This window comes from Metarhizium brunneum, chromosome 1 (genome assembly GCF_013426205.1).
Source record: "Metarhizium brunneum chromosome 1, complete sequence".
NCBI classification, from domain to species: domain Eukaryota; kingdom Fungi; phylum Ascomycota; class Sordariomycetes; order Hypocreales; family Clavicipitaceae; genus Metarhizium; species Metarhizium brunneum.
The window spans coordinates 1819570-1842210 of NC_089422.1; the positions used below are offsets into that span (position 1 = coordinate 1819570).

The 22641-nt window shown below is 35.7% G+C and overlaps 5 protein-coding genes across 5 annotated transcripts; 2 read left to right on the forward strand and 3 right to left on the reverse strand.

Annotated features, from left to right (window-relative positions):
- Positions 1-329: 329 nt before the first annotated feature.
- G6M90_00g005610 (uncharacterized protein) lies at positions 330-677 on the reverse strand (the record flags this gene model as incomplete). The annotated part of the gene is made up of 1 exon (XM_066129597.1): positions 330-677. The coding sequence occupies one exon, from the start codon at positions 675-677 to the stop codon at positions 330-332; it is 348 nt and encodes a 115-aa protein (XP_065985910.1).
- A 603-nt stretch (positions 678-1280) lies between these two features.
- On the reverse strand, positions 1281-3157 carry G6M90_00g005620 (uncharacterized protein; the record flags this gene model as incomplete). The annotated part of the gene is made up of 2 exons (XM_014686721.1): positions 1281-1783; positions 1834-3157. The coding sequence occupies 2 exons, from the start codon at positions 3155-3157 to the stop codon at positions 1281-1283; spliced, it is 1827 nt and encodes a 608-aa protein (XP_014542207.1).
- A 2053-nt stretch (positions 3158-5210) lies between these two features.
- On the forward strand, positions 5211-6926 carry G6M90_00g005630 (uncharacterized protein; the record flags this gene model as incomplete). The annotated part of the gene is made up of 3 exons (XM_066129598.1): positions 5211-5222; positions 5272-6239; positions 6296-6926. The coding sequence occupies 3 exons, from the start codon at positions 5211-5213 to the stop codon at positions 6924-6926; spliced, it is 1611 nt and encodes a 536-aa protein (XP_065985929.1).
- A 502-nt stretch (positions 6927-7428) lies between these two features.
- Positions 7429-8445, reverse strand: G6M90_00g005640 (uncharacterized protein; the record flags this gene model as incomplete). Its single annotated transcript, XM_014686723.1, has 1 exon — positions 7429-8445. The coding sequence occupies one exon, from the start codon at positions 8443-8445 to the stop codon at positions 7429-7431; it is 1017 nt and encodes a 338-aa protein (XP_014542209.1).
- Positions 8446-14421: 5976 nt separating this feature from the next.
- On the forward strand, positions 14422-14640 carry G6M90_00g005650 (uncharacterized protein; the record flags this gene model as incomplete). The annotated part of the gene is made up of 1 exon (XM_066129599.1): positions 14422-14640. One exon carries the CDS (start codon positions 14422-14424, stop codon positions 14638-14640), a length of 219 nt encoding a protein of 72 aa, XP_065985953.1.
- Positions 14641-22641: the final 8001 nt, after the last annotated feature.

Sequence of the window (22641 nt, forward strand, 5' to 3'; positions counted from 1 at the left end):
GGCATCTCATGGCAATGGATAGCAATACTTGGGTTACAATTATGACGCACAATGACATGCAGGGAACGACTCAGGCTTTTGGGGATTGTATTGTGACATGGCGAATGGAGTATTTTTGATCTGGAGCAACACGTACAGCTCGATATCGCGGCGTGCAAAGAGAATCGCCTAGTAGTACATAACTTAGATATCCCCAGCAAATACCCGCTTGCTTTTCCAGGTCACCCCCATTCTACTAGTCCCACGAAGTTCTTGTCCTGCCAAGTCCCAATTTGGCGAAGTGAGGGCTGCTTCTGATAGTTTTGACAGACGTGGGAACATGTAACGTTTCACAGTCGCATGTCCCGAGGGAAGCTGTATGCCGCGAGCCCCGTCTGTATCGCGGCATCGAGCCATGACGGATGAACAATGAGATCGTATTTCCCAGCCCCGACGCGACTCGTCCCCAATGAAGCTCCGGGGCAAAACCCGCCTTGCAGTAGGTGGACCTGATGCCCGTAAGTAATGGGATGGCTGTAGTTGTAGCCCAGCCGGGCGAGCTGAGAAGCGGTCGAGATGCCCGAGGGATGCCGACTGCCATCGTGCCGCCCCCCCGGCATTCGACTTGGTCCCATGTTGAAGAAGCTGTTACCATAAAGTGCAGCGCCCTCATCAGACAAGTTTATTGGTTGTGCCATGGTGACTCCTATCCGGTCGAATCAATATGGTGCGGTGGTATGTGGTTGAGGGGGGAGGGAGGTCTCGCCGTCATTCAAGGAGTCCACATGGTGTTGGTCTCGTAGGTCTTGCTTGATGTAGTGCTTGCACGGGCATTTAAACAGATTTAAAAATAAAAAAAAATAAAGATAAAAGAAGCATGGTGGTAAAATTAAAAAGACGTAAGCTACACTAGAATTATACAGGTAAACGTCTATTCGAACTAGGACCGAGGGGGTATCACATGTTTAGGAAACGGGGTATGCGTACTCATGTGCCTTGCTCGAAGAGAAAGGACACCAGATGCATGCCCTTTTCTTGCAAGTCCATCCGAATCTGCTCGGCGAGATTACTGCGGGGGCGCCCAAGGTTGGGTTTCCTGTCCACATGATTACCTACCTAGGTATAGGTACCTAGGTAGGTAGTCATGTCCTGCTGGTGGTCGTCTTGCCAGCAACGAGTGCAGGTGTCCTCTGCCGCTTTCCTACTCTCCTGCGCTCCAATCTTGCTCTTGCTTGAATGCAGCGCCTTCCGACCGTGTGCGAGCACCCTTGGAGCCTGCAATATTTCCCACCTGATGATATCTAATCATCAGTTTCGCTTCCGTCGTATGAGCGTGCATCCTTTTCGGCCTCTGAATCGTCGCCGGGAGGTGATTCGCCATCGCTGCCCCCCTCGTCGTCACTCGTGGCAGCGTCATCCTCGTCGTCACTCGTGTCAGTGTTATCTGTGACAAGATCATCCTCGTTTGCATCTGACTCCACGTCCTCAAGGACATTATATAGATCGACGGCTTCAACTTGGTCCAATTCTGTATCCGGATCGAAATACTCGGGCAAAATGTTCTCTGCCAAAAGACCCGTCCACGATGGCAGTGGGTGAGGTAAATCGAAGAATTGGGCAGGCTGGTCAGCAAATGTTTGGCAGGCTGCCTCAAGCCTTTCTAGGCCGGGGGGAAAATAGTGAAATTGCCTGGACAAAGCTGTTTCGTCCCAAGGGTTGGGCCCTGTTTCGAAGGCACACTCGATGAGCTCATGCGTATTGCTCGCTATAGCGTCTACCATGTCGGGAAAGCCGTCGAAAGAATCTGTACCTGGTGTCAGTGAAGCTCGACACTACCATGAACTGTCCACTTACACCCTCCTTGATGAGACCTTATACAAGACATATCTACCGTGGGATGTTGTTCTTCCACTCCACCCCACGAAGCCTCGAGTACCCTCTGCCAAGTCGCATCACGCTGGATTAGGTCTCGAAACAAGCGAGTGGCTAGCTGCGGTGCAGGGTCTCCGTCGAAAACCAATTTGAAGGAGCGCCGTGGCATCCCCGAACGGACCAGTTCCAGCGCTTCCATTGCCCAGCGAGAAAACACGCGTGTTATTCTATAACTGGCAAGCCTCGCACCATTTGCTGACTCTTCTCCACCATGATGCTCGGGATTTGTATAGAATAGCCAATCATTCTCTGGAGTCCAGGACAGAATGCAGCTATCTGTGTATGTTGTTTGCAAAAGAGTTCTCCATATATTTACACGACGCTCGACATAGAGGCGGGGGTTTTCTTGGCAATAGGGTATTAGTCCTAGAGCATGGCATTCAGGGAATGCAACGCTATGAGAAGTCTCATGAAGGCAAATGCGTCGCAGTTGCATTCTAAGCTGCTCCGGACACTGCGAGAGAAATCGTATAGCCTTGGATGCAGCAGAGAACCTGTATTTCCCCTGAGTGAACTGCCGCATGCCGTTTGCATCGAGGTGAGGCTTTAGCCAGTATCGGTAACCTTGTCGTCGGATCATCCTGGCTTTACCAAACATTCTCGTAAAGTCTTTTCTGGATGGATTATAATGCCAAGGGCAAAACTCCTGAGACGCTGCATATGCCCTCTCCGCATCAGAATAAGAAAGCATGGAATGCGTCTTTGGGATTGAGCCCTGCTCCACTGCGAGTCCAAAGGTCCGCCACCCGGCTTTGAAGAAGACGGATAGGGGAATGGCAAAGTCCTCGGCGACGCTAACTTGAAGGTCGCCGTACGTGTCAGGGAGACCGTCAATGGCATCAAAAACTGGTTGCATTGGAGGAAATTCTGCGACCACCTCATCTTCGATATCTTGCGTGAAGTCAACCCCGCCTTCTTCGTCCGGTGAAAGAAACTCAACGAGGCGAACTAGGGAGATGGCCAAGGTGGCTTCGAAACGAGCGGCTGAGATGCGCTCCTCGTCTGAATATTCTACTTTAAAGTGCAACGTATTGCGACCAAGCGCGAGGCCGCTCATCTCGCGAGCAATCTGCTTGCATGTGAGCTGCAGGGCAAAGTCGTGCTTCTGATTACCGGTCGCAGTGACAAGCTTATTGGTTCGGGGATTGACGACGTAGCCTCCATCTACGTCGACGTAGGCATTGTAGACGGCGTGTCGGATCTCGGACGGCAGATCGAGGAAATGCAGCTGCGAAGCGGGCGCCATGGCGGCAGGGGCAGAAGCGGCCGGTCGGGATATGTTGGTAGTGGCTCAGAACAAGAAGGGCCTGGGGTGATGGTGGAAAGTATGTCAATGCGAGGAAATACCAGACATGGGTCAAGCATCGCAAACAGCGCACAGGAAGGGGTGGGCTGGCAGCTTATGTACATACATAGGCGTGACAAGAGGTGCGGGCTCCAGCTGTGGGAACCAAAAAATAAAGTTGGACAGTCCGGCGAAGTGAGTCACAGCCCGATGTGGCGTCAATGTGCGTGCATCAGCCAGCAGCTTGTGGCGCCAGTGGTGGGCCACGACGAGACCAGGATACCGTCTGGTGTAAAACATCCAGCATAGTGCCGGCACCGTAAAAGACCAGTCTACATGTCAACTGGTGAAGTAGGTACACACTTATGTACAAGTATGTTTATACCGTGAAAATACAGTCCCGGCACATTGTGTAATTCAGGTGCAAAAAAGTGCCAAAAGCCCGCCACACACGCTAAAAAAAATTACACCAGCCTAGTACCACCCGACACATGACTAATTAATGTAACATCAATTGATAGGATTAAATTCACGACTTTATGTGTAATTACAGCGTACAGATTATCATTTAGGAAAGGTGACATTTTGTAGCATTTAATGCATCACGCCCTAAAATGACATGCATGTGCGCTGGCCTTGGCGTCAATTGATGCAAGCACTCATGTCTCCGACAAGACGTCGTGGGTTGCAAGGAAATCCTGGTTGATACATGGACAAGCAAACATGCACACATCACGACTCAAAGCGAGGCTGCCCCTTTTTTTCTTTTTCAGCGTGGTACGTCGCTTACTTTCCTATTAAATTATAATAAAAAAAATAAAAAAAAGGCTAGTTAATCACCAGGACCCACTAGTAACACAATCAATAGCTGTACCTAGCTAATTTGACAGTAACACACAATTCAAAAAACACTGCCTAAGACCTATTAGCCCTGTACTTGATAATAAAAGGTAGTAGGTAGTACAAGACATACGTACACGCATCGCGATGCGTCAAATCCACTAGCTCAAGAGGTGATTCATGACCTTACACGCCGGCGAAAGCCTGCAACTCTGCGCGTCAGAGCTGGTAAGATATTAACAGTTAAATAATACGAGAATGGTGAAGAACTTATCAAGATCAAACTTACATACACGCAATGATGACGGCGACTCGCGACCACGTGAGTCACACCCCGAAAAACTCAGAGCAATCCGACACAACATAAATCAACGAAGTCTGCGCTAAGCAACATTAGCATGTGTATGCATCGTCTCAAAAGTGTCTGGTGTAAAATCTCAACCCACCCCGACTTTCGCGAAGCCCATCATCTTCCCTGCAATCACCCTGTTTTGCCTCCATACACCCTGCCACAATCACGTTAGAAATACGCTGGACAAGCCAATCAAGTGCGACACGGGGATACAAGCACCAGTACATACGTACCAATTCAAACAAATCGCTCTGCAAACTGCAAGTTGACGTTAGCGACATGCACTTGAACGTGAGCACAAGTGTCTCATGGGGATATGCTGAGATTGATAGTACCAACGCAGCTACTCGTGGGTCTCCGGCTTTGCATCGCTCCCTGAAGCACTGCAGCTTCTCACTACATCGTCAACAGACTATTTCTCCGTGCGACATGTTGAGGGGCAAAACACCAACCTTGCTGACGTCGGACTCGGTCGGCAGTCAACAACCTGGAAAAGAAACCTGTCAATGTGAGCTCGCGCAAAACAAGAGCGGCTCGAGTACCTCACCACAACCATGACCGGTGCCTGAAAACGAGTTTGTTAGCCTTGACTAGTATAACTTTGATGACTGATGGCATGTCAACGGCGCCAGAGCCAAGCTGCGAGCGACATTGCCATTGATCAGACTCACCAAAAAAGGCAACCTAACGCCAGCACTTTGTTAGCGATGCCGTATCGAGAGTGGGACCTTGATTCAACTAGAGAGGGAGGAGGAGCCCCGGACTTACAAGCCCAACACCTGGGAACGCGTTAACAGATTGGAGTACTAAATCGAGTCGCACATGAACTTACAAGTAAGTTGCCTGTTGCAACTTCAGGGATTGAAGCTAACAGGCCCAAGAGGGCAATGCCAAAAAGGCCACAATTACAGAGGAAGTGAATAAAAAGAGGGATGCGTCGTTGAAGGCCAGGGACGTCGACGCCCCTATTCAAGCTGGTACAACATCCCCTAACCGGTCTCCCGGTAAAACACGTCGCCTTAACTCTCCGGCCGCCCCCATTGAAGCTGGTATAACACCCGTTGACCGGTCTCCCGGTAAAACACGTCGCCTTAACTCTCCGGACGCCCCTATTCAAGCCGGTACAACATCCCCTAACCGGTCCCCCGGTAAAACATGTCACCTCAACTTTCCAGACGCCCCCATTGAAGCTGGTGCAACATCCCCTAACCAGCCCCCCAGTGAGCGGCCTTGCCTCAACTCTCCAGACGCCCTCGTGTCACCGGCAGAAGCGCTGGGCGGCGTGTCCATATCGTCCCCAGTGCAGCCAGTCTCAGCTGTTAACAAAAAGCGTCGCGAGGGGCTCCGGAAGCGAGAGACCTTGAAACGATTGTATAATTTTCAATTCAGGGTGCTTAACGATTATGACCCAAAAGCGATAGGTTCATATCAGCAGATGGTGGATAAGCTCAACGCGATTGAGACTGAAGACCCTCCCAGGACTGGCCAGCTTGGTGTCTTCATCGCGGCCACTACTTTTCAGAGCTTGCTGTTCCTCAAAATAACAGGAACGCCGAATCAGCTGCAGAGCATACCCTCACGGGTAGACCTCATCGGTACGACTCTTGGGCTTCCGTTGGCCCTGATTTCTGGCCAATATCTGCTACGACTCGACGAGCTTGCCTACGATGACAAAGGCGCTCACGAAGACACTCCCGCTCCAAAAGATGTCGGTTCGAAAAACGGCGTCAGCGTGTCCAAAGTTAAATATAGTTTTGGCGACTGGTATGTAACGCTCACACAGCTCGACCAAGCGCTGGGTATATTGGACAAGAATGAATTTTGGCTTCGAGGCCAAGTCTCCACCGTCTCGTATGTGGCTCGTGTTTGTTTCCCCCGACTACCCAGTCTTCTGACATGACATGCAGTGCCGTTCTGGCGGATTCGGTGCCCTTGTTCTGTTACCGTTGTTACGCTCCTGGCCACATGGTTAACAAATGCCCTTCTGATGAGCCAAGGCGGTGCGGAAAATGCGCCGAAGTTGGCCGACATGACACCAGAAACTGTGAAATCACCGACGTGAAAATGTTTACATGCTGCAATTGCGGAATGCGAGGCCATGCCGCCTTCCACCAAATCTGCCGTCACCCCCCGTCCGTGGCCGAGTGGAAGCGAGCATCGGATGCCAGGAAGATGCTGCCGGCCTGGGCTCACGCATGGGCAAAGCAAAGGTCCAACGCCGCACAGCAGAACCCAGGGCCGGCCTCGACTCAGAAGCAAGACGAAGCGGCCAAGCCTGGCAAGAAAAAGCGAGGGAGGCCGCGCAAGAATGCTGCAGCGCAGCCCGAGAATGCGGCTGTGCCAGGAGCAATGGACCTTGACACGCAACCGCAGCATGTCGATCACCCAATGGGCGGCATGGATCAAGGTGAAAAGGAAGTGGACCAGTGCAACACTCCCAAGAAGCGAGCACCGGGCCGACCCAAGAATCCGCCCAAGCTTGACGCAAGTCAGACTTCCCTTGACGGTTTTTGCAAACCACGCAATAGCCAGGCATAAGAGTACAAGACATGGAGTCTACTTTCTGGAGGAGAGGCGGGGGTTGGGAAGGGTCACGTTGATGGATCAATTTTCCTAGTTTTCAGTCTGTTCAACATTTCCATATATTACTATTTCCATATATTATCAACATCATCCCCCAATGAGAATAACAAAAGACAATTTTTTTCCTGCCTAGCTCTTTAGTGTCATTAATATATCGGCCGCAACCTTGGGCAAGGCTGGATCCGACCACGGTACCGCGGCACCATGTTGATAATCACCCAACTTGTTCTCATTACAGAGGGGAAAAAAAAAAATCCTTCATCATTATAATAAATTACTACTCGCGTAGATGCGTCACCAAGCGCAAGCATCAGGTCGAGGGCTAGTCTCGACACCCGACCAATACTATACATGAGCTCTTTGCCAACAAGGCCAGTCATGCGAATCCATGCTGCCGCGCCAGAGAGGCCTTTCCACTCTCAATATGAAACTGCCCTGATGCACGTGGCCGTTGGTCTCACGACGACGACGACGACGAATCTAGAACCTGGAACCTTGTACCTCTCTCCATGGCGTCCTTGATGGTCTGTTGGGTGCCTTCCTTGACGGCCTCTGGCGCGTCCCCCGACTTCTTCCTCATGATGGGCTCCGACACCAGCACAATCCGAGACATGATCTGGTTCCCGTTTGCTTCCGCGATGGGCAGCTTGAGCTCAATGTCCTCGGTGCGGTCGAGCGGCGCGGGCGGCCACACCCCCCCGTGCCACGCATCCCAAGCCACGGCGTGGTTGTTGACCTCGGGGGAATAGTCGCACCACTCTCTGAGTCTCTGCCTGAATTGCTCGCACGTCGCGACGCTTTGCTTCATCTGGCACGTCTCTGTTTTGGCACCGTGCCCTCCCCCCGCAGTCCACGTTTGATAGTACGGAAGTAGGCGGGTTCGAGCGCGAACAGCTATATGAAACGTCCACGTCTCGAGTCTGCACTCGTAGCCAGGCTTGCAGGACGCGTCGTGGGACGTCGTCACCGTCTGCATCTTTGTCGTCGTCGTCGTGTCCGAGTACGATGCCGACAGCTCAACGTTGGCGGATGGGCCGTCCTTGGCCCCAAACGTCCCGGCGACCCTGGCCCCGACGGTCCAGCCCTTGCTCTCCATCTTGGAATTCATGGTGGACTTGGCGATGCTCAGCTTGAGGTCGCCTGGCCCTGGGTTGATGTCGCCCGTTTCCACGTGGGGGATGTAAAATGCCCTCTTGCTGATTGTGTCGTTGGGATGGATGCTTGCTTCGTGCCAGAACTGGACCTGCTCTCCTTGAAAGCTCAGCAGGACATCGGGGCAGGTATGTTGCCACGCCTGGGGGGATACAAATCGTGGCGGCGATTGTTCGTTGATGGCAATCTTTTCGAGCCGATCGAGCAGTATCTGGCCCAGGTACGTGGCATTATAGTCCTGCTCGTCCGCTCTCGTGCTCACCGTGGGGTGAGCGCTTGCCGCGAGAGCCAAGCCGAAAGAAAGAGTTGCAAAAGTCTTCATTTTTGCAAGTACGTCAGCAGGTGGCGTAGCAGTTCTTGTAAATGTCTTTGTGCCGTACAAGCCAGTTGGTGAAGAGTAAGACGAGTGATGGATTCTGGAGGAAAGGAGGGTAAACAGAGGCTTAAAATACCGTCAATGCCATCCGCATCACCACGTATACGTTCCGAGTTGAACGTTCCGAGTTGAACGTTCCGAGTTGAACGGCTGCATCTGCCAGTCCTCTGGTACGACCCGGCGTCTCAACTTACGATTCATCTCAACCTGGTCATCAAAGGTCCCGTTCGAACAGGCCGGTGGCTCTAAGCGATGAAAAGAAGATCATCTCGACCACTTGCACGCCCGACGCTTCGCCCGGATCCGCCCCTGCTGCGGCTGTGCTCACGGCCGCAGCGAGACTCTTTGTAGCCGGTGCGGTTCTCGGCTCGTATTTCAGCCTGTATAAATGGGTCCCCGTGATGGGTTCACCAGCCCGAGGTTGAATCAAATACAACTACATTCGTACAAGACCCGCTGGCAAATTATGCCGCATAATAGTATCAAGTCACTAGCAATAGTAGGCCTCCAGCAAGCGAAGCAATTCATCTACTATATCACGCGTTGCATGCACCAATGAGGAAGGACACTTGGTTGTACCTAATCATCTCTTGGTTTGCTAATATAACCTTAGTAGTGGCCATCGCGGCGTCAACGCGGCTCATACCGTGTCACCGAGCGTGGCTGGTTCGAGTTCGGGCCTGAGTCTGATATGGGCAATCATCCGATCCTCACTGTTCTGGTCTCTCAAGTATTATCCAACAACGGTTCGATGCCTTTGATCTCATTCTAAATTTTGATACCTGGTCAAGGGTCGTAACCATGAGTCTTGAACAAAACCATAATAAATCAAAGGCCTGGAAGACAATATCAATCGCGACTTGAGACGATTACTCATAAAGAGAGCAAGACGTTCCAAGCAAAGTCGTTTCCTTACATGGCTTTTTGCAAAAACCTGTACCCTTTTCATGAGCTGTTCTTATCAGCCTTCCTTGACTCTGCATCTAAGCAAACCGGCAGTTGTAGCAGGAACTCGGGCAGAAACTAGATAGGCTACTTGCCACGAAAACAAAGATACGGATGGCATGCAGCCCTGTCGCAATGCTTGGCGCTACACTTGATATTTTGTCCTAGACGCCGCGTGGCCAGATTGCCAACTGCTAGCCCAACTTCCATGTCTCATTTTACCTGCCGAATTATTCCGGAGCGAGGCAGTGTTGCCGTGTATGACATTGAAGGCGGCCACCGGGCGTAGCCCAGTATGCAAGAGTCTCGTCGTCCCAGTTGTAACACCATATGCCCTCATCTAATCAAGACGAACAGATTCTCTGAAACTACTCGTTTTATTTACCCTTACATGTACGTCGGTAATTGTCACGCGGAAATGGCCTTGGTTACACAGTAGCTTCGATGAGGTGACCTGGGGCAAAATCCCTCACTGACTTTTTATATTTAAAGACGTCTTTGGTCGTTAAGGACTTACGGAAAACCAAAGACCTTTGATACCAAAGACTGTTATTAGATGAATTAAGCTATTGACTCCGAGTCTTCTACCGAGCCGTTGTCACACATCGCCAGGACGCGGCCCATGACAATTATCCAGTGGCCGCCACACCATGTGTGACAAGGGCTCAAGAGGGCTTGGAGGAGATAGCTTAATTCATCTAATAACAGTCTTTGGTATCAAAGGTTCTTGGCTTTCCGTGAGGTCTTATTGAAAACTTTTTAAATACAAGGATTCTGTGAGGGACTTTACCTTGAATACCGTCATCGTAGCCCTTGAATAACCATGTGATATTGGGCCACTTCCGTGTGACACCGTGCTCGTCAGCTCCAAGGCTCTGGAAGTCTTCGACATCACGGCCGGCACCACTAACCTGTACGGCGGCATCATCAACCGTGTTGCGGGCAGCCGGGAGCCTCTTTCAGGCCACAGAGAAGGAAGACGGTCTGTCCTCGCGCGGCTTCTTTGACGACGTGGTCAATGCCACCAAGCCCACTGTGACGAGGGCCTTACGAGGCTCGGAACATACAGGTTCAGATTCAAAGATAATATCAAAGAATCTCAAAGGTCCTCGTTTTCTAAGGGGAAGGAAGGGACTAGTGACCGCTATATATACGTGAAAGAAACGCTCGTGCCTAGACCCATACCCAGGCACGTGCTCTAGTTGTGTAACCAATAAGGCCCCGATCGGAGGGCCTCTTTGTTGGGCTCGCGATCTTGTCGGGCTTTCTCCGTGTAACACAAGCATTGAAAAGCGCTGGGAAAGATGTGAAAGCCAAGTCGCCCATCTAAAGCACTAGCAATAGTTTTACGGCTGTCTTGATTCTGGATATGGATCTATGGGAAAGTAGGAGTCTCCCATTTTGGGCAGGCCATTTCGACAGCCGTCTTGTGTGACAGATAATAACTTCTGCGCACCTCTTGTAGCCCAATGCTACGAGATCCCGTGGCGTGTCATGCATAGGTAGTCTGCTCCATCTAACGGGTCTTGTCTATTTTTTACAGCAAAATTTATGTGGCAATGTTTGCTATATTCAGTGGTTGCTTCTCCCATATCAGTCGTAGCCTGCTTCTGTCAACACCTTGGTCCCCGCAAACGCATATGAGGCATCAGCTTCGCAATAGCAAATATGAGGGATATACTGGGAAGACTCCGGAGATGCCGTCTAGGTGGGAGCGAACAATTTTAGACGGCCTTTTATGCCACCGCCTGCGGGTGTCGCGCCTAACTTTGTTAACCCTGGGAGCTCGAATTCCCAAGGCTGCGGGCAATCTCCGGATTTAAAAGCTGCGAAAGCGCAGCGCGGACCCAAGATCTAAGCATGGCCGTTTTACCTTGCTTACTACTATACTTGATCCAGCGCTGGATTTACAATTGTTGCCTGACGCATCGATGGGAAAGTGCTCTGCGAGGAGAACGAACAGTAGATGCCAATCAGGTTCGGACAAGGTGGAAAAGGGGGAACCCGTAAAAGTAAATAGGTAAAAAAAAATAACCTGTAAGTGCTAGGTGCCCATAAATCTAGGTAGGTAAGAATAGGTGCCCATATAAGACCCAACTCTCTCATCTAGTATGTGATGACTTAGTTGTAAATCTTTCAAGTCTTAAATAGGCATCTATAATACAACCCCTGAATTATTATCACGCAGATACCTGCCTATATTAAATTATATATAGGTATATAAATAATTAAGTAAATTCTATATTAAAAAAAGTCCTTTTTAATAAAATTTACTCTTTTATTAATTTACTTATACCTGCTTATTAGGCTTAATAAGCCTAGAATATTATACCTATTAAATAATATAAATTATAGGAGAAAGCAGGGCTAAGTATCTTTTTGATAATACTTCAGGGGTTGTATTGTATTCTTACCCATTTAAATTTTATGGGTTTTCCCTGGGTACCCACGAGCCTTGTTGGCCTCTGAGATGGGAGTGAAGTCACCCCCTCCCTGTCTTCTCCGTCTTTTCGGCCCGTCCAACCGTGACGCTATTTAAGAGGACCCTTGATGTCTTGGCCGGCTCCGCAGACCCGCCCGTTAATGACATGGATATCAACGGAACTAGCAGAGGCCCGGCCCGAGCCCCCCCGGCCCTGAGAGCCCCGTTTTCGACCTCGTGGGCGGTAGCGGCGGGCACAACTGGAATGACGCCTGCCAAGTAAAGAATTGTATGAGTGGCTGGTCGGGATACAATGCAGGCTAGTGCTGCGACTTTCAGCTGTTTTTTGTGGATCTCCTGGTAGCCTCGAGGAATCCCTATTCGGCTTTTCCACCGCCCTGGAGACGACGACCGCAGTTGTCGTATCCAAATGGGGCGAGAGAATCCCCATGCAGCTCATGCAGCCGCATAAAGGGATACAGAGCGGTTGTAGAATCACAGGGCTCGGATCTTGAGTTGAGATAGCATCTAAAGCGGAGATCGTAGCATGTCCAAGGACCAGTCTCTGCCTTGGCGGTCGGCAAAGATATCTTCTGACATACTAGTTAAGCAGCTCTAGAAGCAGACACGCCTAACTGTGAAGATGAGATAGCTCTTGGCCAGGAGGCGCCCTTGGAACGTCCATGCCCGCTTATTCCACTGCCATCTGTCGGTCTTGATTTCAGGTGGCCGGTCCAGCAGCAAGTGAGCTCCGCCGGCGCAGGGGGAGACCTACTTCTCCGGCCCATGATCCTCGTCTAGGGCTAATAGACCTGTCTGCTGTCTTGGACAGTGCAAATGTGACAATGGCTTGACTAAAGGTCTTGGAGCAAAAGGGCTCAATTCAATAATAATCTTATAGAATGTTAAAGGTCCTGAGTTATAAAGAGAAAAGAATAAAATAATAACCGCTATATATATATAAAAGGAACGCTTATACTTAAAGCTTTTACCTGGATACGTGTTTAAGCTATAAAACTAATAAGTCCTGTATTTTTAATACCTCTTTATTAGGCTTCACGATCTGTTGGGCCTTTTCCATGTAACAGCAAAGGGCTCCATTAAAGTCTAGTAACAGTCGTCTTCAATAGCTTTCCCGTGCAGTGACCGTCGTGGTGTCCCTTGCATAGTTGTGGAAACTCTTGAATGAGGCTCCTCTTGTTTTCCCAGCGGCGAGACATCTTCCTAAAAACCCTGTTGCGCTGCTCAGGGGGTACGATAGCCGACATCCGAGCTATGGTGGGTTGAAAGGGCAGTCAGGACCAGGTAAAACTCGCATCGCTCGAGGTCCGGCTGACTCCAGACAGCACACCGTCTATGAGTGAGCCTTTTCTCCTCAGCTTCGCGGCCCACCGATGTGTAGCCATGCATCTGCCAAACGAGGTGACATGGGGCATCTTTGGTGTGAACTGGCTGCAGATCAGGGCACAGATCCGTCAAAATGCGACTGGTTCCTATGGTTTGCGACTGTGTCCCGAGAATTTATCGCTCGCTCGCTAATCGCAACGACAAGTATGATTGTTTGGTGTCTAATAGCCGGTCGTCTTCTTTAACAGACACTATACAGTTCATGTATTCTTGCTTGCTTGTATTTAGTGACAATATAATGCGAATAAATTACACATTAATTCCAGCTGATTACCAATCGCATCTTACACGAATTAGAAACTGGAGAAGCCGTTAACCATGAGTTGCAATCAAAGATTCAGTAAGGAACGTCTTCTCTTTCAACTCTATCCAGCTACACTCCCGAGTCCAACACGCCATGAATACAGCGAACATATTACTCTCCAGCGCCATCGAAAGTCACATCCCTGATATTTATTTTATTTGTGCAACTGCCAAATATCACTACCCATCCTATGGCAGAGGCAGGATAACTGGGCTTAGAACAGAGGTTTCGATTTAAACTATAGTAATTACCTTTTGGTTATTTTCTTGTCTTAGCACGAGGCTCTAAGGGATAAAAGGTCCCTATAAATACAAGAAGTCAGTAAGGGCTGTGTGCCTGAGGCAGCCCTTACGTTTGACCGACTTTGGGCCTCGTGACCGTTGCCTTTGTTGGCCTAACGCCCTTTCTTGTGTGCCAACCGTGTAACACCTCCTGCGGCACCTACACCAATCATTTTGATACTTCTCCCCTTGAAACTCATATTGCTCATTTCCCCTGCTCCAGGCTTTTCTTGCACAAGCAGGGGATGATGCTGCACAATATTGGATATGAAAGCCAGTAAGAAACCACCTCCAGGCAAGCATGGTGATCCATGCCCAATCGAGGGCACGGCAAGATACAAGGCTCAACTGCAACATATAATGAGTGGTGCCAGCATACATGTCTTTTCGTGCAACACAAGGCAACAAAGGGGTAGCCTTAGCTGCTAATGTGATAAAATGCCGAGAGATCTTGCCCAAGTTTCTGCGTCGTCCAAATTTCTTCTCCTATCCCCTCCTCTCCCGGGCCTCAATCACGGCCGTACGAGACGCCTTTCCATTCTCGCCCACCAGCACAGAAAGCCATGACTGAGAAAGGAACTTGGCTCGGGCCACTTACAACAACGTGGACAATGCCGTCCACCTGCACGCTGCTGTATCCGTGGCCAGACTACTGGAATTCGACCATGTACGCATATCGCGGCCAGCGCTGTGACACGAGTGTGGGACCCAAGGATGGTAAAGATTGCTGGCCTCCTCGAAGGAAAGAAGTCCAGGACAAAGAGTCTGCCATCGGCGGCTAGGGCTTTTACTCTCCCGGTCTGGTTTACCCTGCCGGGTACACGACGGCTGTCAGGAGGGTTTTCACAATAGCAAAGTGCCTAGGGAGATAGAGCTAATAGCCTTATAATAAGTTAATAGCTAATTAGGTATACTTTAATAATTTTATTTATTTTTAAACCTTTAAGTTTTTATAAGCTTAAAAATCCTTTTTTTTATAATTAATAATAATTTTACTTTTAAAACTTAATTAAAGCTTAAAGTTAATTTTTTTAAAACCTTTTAATAATTAATATTTAGCTTATATATTTAGGATTTACTTTTAGTTTTTAATAAGATTTTCCCTTATTAATTATAATTATACTTAGTTATAATATTATAATAATATACTTATTATAAATATAATTTTTAATAATAATAATAATTATAAGTAATTCTAATAACCTAATAATTTTATAAGTAATTACTTAACTTTTAAAGCTTATAATATAAAAAAATAATTACTTTTTTTTAATTTTTTCTTTTTTTTTCTTTTTTTCTTTTTTAATTAATATTTTTTATAAGTTATTAAAACTTTTAATAAATAAATAACTAATTTATTATAATTTTTATTACTTATATTACTAATTTTTTATTTTTTAATCTAGGTTTTTTAAAATTTTTTCTTAGCTTATTTACTTATTTTTAATAAGTTTTTAGGCTTTTTATATTATTTAATTATTATTAACTTATTATTTAAATATTTACTTATTATTTTACTTTTTATATTATTATAATAATAGCCTTATTAGTATTATTAGCTAATTTTTTAACTTTTAAAAAGTTACTTTTATAAGTTATATTTTTTTTTATTAACCTAGCTATTAACTTATTATTTAATAATTATACTTATTTTTATTAATATTATATATATTAAGTAATAGCCTAAAGATTCCTTAATAATATACTTAATTATAATTTTTTTTAATTAATAAATATATTATAATTATAAATTATAAGTATATTATTATTTTATTATTTTTTTTTATTTAATAATACTAATAAATTTTATTAAATATATTTATTATATTAAAAATAATAAAATTTATATTTATATAAGTTTTTTAAATTACTTTTTATATTATATATATTATTAACTTATTATTAGCTTAATAAATACTTTTATTTTATTTATTAAAAGTTTTATAATATTATTAATTATATTAATAAGAATATTTATTATAAAAAAAATCTAATAAGTTTATTATTTTTTATTAATTATATATTATTAATTTATTATAACTTAAAAGTTTTTTATTATTTATAATTACCTTAAATAAGCTTTTATTATTTATAAAAATACTAATAAAACTAGCTATACTTATTAAGCTTATTTTTAGGTTATAAGCTTTTTACCTTTTTTTTTTATTTATTATAACTTTATTACTTATTTTTTTTTTATTTAAAGCTAATAAATTTTTATATAATAAAATACTAAATATAAAATTATATATAATAAATAAGCTATAAATAAATAGCTTATTACCTTTATTAAATTATAAGTTTAACTTAATATTATTAATAGTTTTTATTATATTATATAATACTTAAACTAAGTAAGTTTATGTTAATATTATTATTTATTTATTATTAATTTATTATTAAATAATAGTTAATTATTTTAACTTTTTAATATATATTATACTTAAAATTTTACTTAATAAATTAATTATAATTATAATAAATTTTAATATAAAAAATAATAATATTAAAAAGTAATTTAATAATAATTAATTAATAATTAAGCTTATTTTAATTTTATTTAATATAATTAAAATTTCTTTTATATATTATTTTTTTTTTACTTTTTTTTTATAATTTTTTATATATAAGCTTATTATTAATTAATTATTACTTTATTATTAATATAATTATTTTTTATAATAATATTTTTTATTTTTAAAATTAAAAATTATTTTTAATATTTTTTTTTTTTTAATATTTTTTATTTTTTATTAATTTTTATAATATATTATAAATAAATAATATTTTTATTATATAATTATAAGTTTTTATTATTATAATAATTTTTTATTTTTATAAAAAAAAAAGTTATTTTAAAATCTAAATTTTACTTTTTATTAATTTAGCTTAATTTTCTTAGTTTATTATATAATTATAATTAATTTATTACTTATTTTATTTTTTATTTTTTTAAGCTTTATAAAAAAAATTATTTTTAAAAAGTATTTTTTATTTTTTTACTTATTAAAATTAATTTTCTTAGTTTATTATAAAATTATAATTAGCTTATTACTTAGCTTAATTTATTTTTTTTTAATTTTATAAAAAAAAAATTTATTTTTAAAAAGTATTTTTTATTTTTTTACTTATTAGAATTAATTTTCTTAGTTTATTATAAAATTATAATTAGCTTATTACTTAGCTTAATTTACTTTTTTTTAGTTTTATAAAAAAAAAAATTATTTTTAAAAAGTATTTTTTATTTTTTTACTTATTAAAATTAATTTTCTTAGTTTATTATAAAATTATAATTAGCTTATTACTTAGCTTAATTTATTTTTTTTTAATTTTATAAAAAAAAAATTTATTTTTAAAAAGTATTTTTTATTTTTTTACTTATTAGAATTAATTTTCTTAGTTTATTATAAAATTATAATTAGCTTATTACTTAGCTTAATTTACTTTTTTTTAGTTTTATAAAAAAAAATTTATTTTTAAAAAGTATTTTTTATTTTTTTACTTATTAAAATTAATTTTTTTAGTTTATTATAAAATTATAATTAGCTTATTATTTAACTTAATTTATTTTTTTTTAATTTTATAAAAAAAAAATTTATTTTTAAAAAGTATTTTTTATTTTTTTACTTATTAAAATTAATTTTTTTAATTTATTATAAAATTATAATTAGCTTATTATTTAATTTAATTTATTTTTTTTTAGTTTTATATAAATAAAAAATTTATTTTTTTAAAATATAATTTTTATTTTTTTATTTATTATAATTAATTTATAAAATTTCTTATAAATATATAGTTTTATTATTATTATTTATACTTAGATTTTTTATATTAAAATAACTTTTTTTTTTTATATTTTATTATATTTTTATATAAAATATAATAATATAAAATTATAAGCTAATAATTATAAGTTTTTAGTATTATTATAGCTTTTTTATTTTATTAAGTATTTATACCTAATATTATTATATTAATATATAATAATATACTTTATATTATATATTTTTTTAGGTTTTAAAGCTTTATTTTATAGCTTAATAATTATAAATACTTTATTAATATTACTTTAAAAAAATTTTAATTAAAAAATATAAAAAATATTATAAATATATACTTATAATAATAAAGCTAACTTATATATTAAGCTATTTATTTTAATTTCTTTTAATATTTTATAAAATTTTAAGTATTTAAAAGTAAATTTTTTATTAAGTTTTTAAAAATTAATATTTTTTATAAAAAGTAATATATAATTATTTTTTTTAAATTATATTTTTTTATATTTTATATTATAATATTAAGCTTAAATCTTTTATATATTACTTAATAATTAGTTAATTATTATATATTTATTTTAAAGTTTTATAATATAATTTTTTATTTATTTATTAATAATATTTAAAAGTTTTATAATATAAATTAATTTTTATAATATATAATTTTATAATACTTTTATAAAAATATAATTATAATTTATATAATAGCTTATATTATAAGTATATTAAGCTAATAATAATTAGTTTTTTTTAGTTATTTTACTTAAAACTTCTAAAAGCTTAAAAATAATATTCTAATAATTAGTTTTAATACTTTATTTAATTATTAATTTATAAGTAAAAAATAATATTAAATTATTATTTTATTATTAATAAATAATAAAATATTTTTTAAAACTAACTAATAAAAATTATATTATAATTACTTATAATACTTTTTAGTATTTTATATTTTTAGAATACTTATTATAAAAAAATTATAATAAATTTATTATTAATAATTATCTTAAATACTAATATATATATAATATATTTAAAAAACCTATTAATAATTATAAAAATTAAATTATAAACCTTATTATTATATATACTTATAAAAGGTAATTTTATAATAAAATTTATTAAAAGCTTTTAAAAAAAGTAATCTAGTATTAATAATATTATTAATTTATTATATAGCTTATATAACTTTAATTTTAATAATTAATAATTTAAGTACTTAATAATATACTTTTTAATATTAGCTTTTATATTTTTTTTAAAAATACTAGCTTATAACTTTTTTTAAGGTTTTTATTATACTTTAATATTTTATTATAATATTATTATATATTAATATTAGAATTTTTTTATAAAAACCTAAAAAAATATATACTTAACTCTTAAAGTAAAGTAGGCTTTTTAGGTTAACTTTTTAGTTTTTTTTAATAATAATTATAATATTATAAGCTAATAATTATTTTTTTTATATTATAAAATCATTTTTTTATTATATTTTAATTAATAAATTTAAGGTAAAAAAAGCTATTTTAGCTGCTTTTTTATTTTTACTTATTTTAAGAATTTATAATCTAGCTAAAATTCTTTTTATTACTAAAAGCCTTATAACTAGATTATTACTAGGTTTTTACCTTATAAGTAATATATATAATACTAGCTTAAAATTTTATTAGCTTTTTTTTATTTATAGTTTTTTATAAAATATAATTACTTTCTTATTTTTAAAAGTATAATTTTATAGCTTATTTTTTATAAATTTCTTAAAAAAAATAATAATTATAAAGCTTTTTTTTATTTAATAGTATTTTTATTATAATAATTAGCTTTTTTAAATAAATTATTTATTAGATTAAGCTTTTTTAGGTAATATTTAATAATAAAGTTATATAAATATAACTTATTTAATATTATAACTTATTTATTAATTAATTTTAACTTTAATTTTAAGTATTTATAATTTAAGTAATTTATTATTACTTTAATTAAGTGCTTTAAGTAAGCTAAATAATATTTTTATATATAAAAAAACTCTTAAATAGCTAATAGCTTAGTATTTAAAATAATATAATATAGCTTTAAGCTATTTAATTTTCTTAATATAAATACTATTAAATACTAGTATTTTAATAATAATTATATTAATATTATATTAATAATAAAATTAAAAACATTTATTTTTATTTTAAAATAAGCTTTAAAGTTAAAGTATATTAGAATTAAAGCCTTTTAAAAATAGCTTTTAAGTTTATTAAATATAATTAATATATTATTAAGTAATTATAATTTACTTTTTTTTTTTTTTAATTAGGTTTATTAATAATATTATAATTTTATTATAATTTTTAATAAACCTTTAATAAAACCTAATAAATTCTAAAAATAATAAGATTTTTATTATATTATTAAGTTATAATTAATTTATAATAGCTTAAATATATTTAGGTTTTATTTTAATTTTATTATTATTTATAATAAATTTTAAAAAAAATACCTTAATATTAAAAAATTTATATTTTTTAAGGTTAATATATAATCTTATTACTTAAAGCTTTTTTAGTACTTTTTTAATATATTATTTATATTTTATAATTTTATTATTATATATTAAAATATTATTAAAGTAAATTATATAAATTATATTAATTAAAAGGCTTAATAAGTTATTAATATATTCTTAAAAAGTAACTAATATATTAATAAATTTAAAAGGTATAATTAGGTATTTAAAGTAATTATATTAGTATTAAAAAGTAGTTTTTTACTTATTTCCCTTATAAATATATAATTAATAATAAGTATTTTTAAGGTTAATATTATAGACTTAAGCTAGAGGCTTAGATCTAGGTAAAATTCTAAGTAAAGCCGGCCTAGACCTAGTATAAATAAATTTTAAGCTATTAAAAACTTTAAGGTTTAAGTAAAATCCTAAGTAAAGCTAAATTAAACCTAATATAAATAAACTTTAAATTAAAATAAAATATATTAAGAAAAATAAAAAAAAAATAAAACTTTTTTTTTTTTTTTTTAAGTTTATTTTTATTATTTAATAATATATATATATAATTATAAATATAATTAGTTTATTATAAAAAATAAACTTTATTATAAATAATTTTATAAAATAAATAATTAATATAAAACTAGGCTTATTTATATCTAAAAATATTATATTAATTAATAGCTTTTAAAGTAATATTATAATACTTTAAGAAGTTATTATTACTTAGATATAAAAGCTTTATAAGCTTATTAAATAATATTTTTTTCTTAAAAACTAAATAATATAAATTTTTTTTATAATAATAATACTAGTTTATATTAGCTTTTAAGTAAAGTATAAATTAATTCTAATAAAAGCTTTATTTAATAATAATAAAACTATATTTATAGCTTAAAAAAGCCTAATATAATATAAGTTAATTATAAATATAATATTTATAGGTAATAATTATAATTAATAAGCTTTTATTTTTTAAAACTTTTTAATTAAAATTTAAAGCTAAATAGCTTTTTACTTTAATAATAATAAAAAAGTTAATTATAATCTAATTATATTTTTAGGTTATTTAGCTATTATATATATTAATTTTTATAAAAAAAATAGCTTTTATTAAGCTTAATTAAATAAAATAATAATAAAATAAATTATTTATAAATTTTTTTATTTAATTTAAAAATAAAATTATATTTATTAAAAGCCTTAAATAAAAGAATTTTATTAAGTTAATAAAATTATAATAATTTTTTAATAAATATATATAAAAAAAAATTATTAATTAAAAAATATTATATTTTAAATATATTAAAATAATAGCTTATTTTTATAATATAATTATAAATATTAAATTATTATAATTAAAAGAGAAATTTTATAATAAATAAAATAAATATAATATAAACCTTAAAAGAAAATAATATAATAATAAAAATATAATTATAATAAATATAAGTAAATTAGAGTTTTAAGCCAGGCTTAAAAAAAATATAAGTTATAATTACCTTTAAAACTAATAAAAAAAATAAGTTTATTAAATATTAATTAATATAATTAATTAATAATATAAAAAAAAAATACTTATATTATAAATTTATAAGCTATTATATTTTAAAGTATATATTTTTTTTTAATATTTATAAATATCTAATATAAAAAAAATAATAATAAAAAATTTTATTTTTAATATAAATAAAAATAAAAAGCTATTAAGAAATAAAATACTTTTATAATAAATTTTTTATTAAAAGTATTATAATATAATAATAATTATAAACTAAAAAATATATTATATAAAAAATAAAAACTAAAAAAAAATAAATTAAAAATAAATATATTATTTTTTTTAGTTTTTATATTAATTAACTTTTTAAAGTTTATAAATATTTAAGTAAATATAAGCTATAATTATTATATAATAATAAGTAAAAAATTTATATAATATATAAAATTAAATTTAATTTTATTAAGTAAATAATAATAAATATATATTATAATAAAAATAAAAAAAAAAAATAATATAATAAAAATTATATTTTTTAATTTTTTACTTAATATAATTTAAGATAAATATAAATAACTAAAAATTCCTAATAATAATATATATAATACTAGGCTTTATATAAAATATTATACTAAAAATATTATAAATAATATAATATAATATAAGTATATAATTAATTAAAAAAAAATTATAATTAATATTATAAATAACTTAATAATTTAAGGGTTAAGTAATTAAGGGACCTAAAAGCTTATAATATTAATAATAAGGTTAATATTTATTAGTATTATTTAATAAGCCTAAAAAATAAAAAAAAAGTATTAATTAATAGTTATAAGCTTATATAAAATAATATTAATACTATATATATAAAAAGCTAATTTAAATTAATAGTAAGAAAAACTACTCTAGCTTCCCTATAACTTATAGGACTTCTAGAACCTTTTTAACTAAAAAAAAGTAAATAAGCTACTTTTATATTAGAGCTAATTAAACTATTATATAT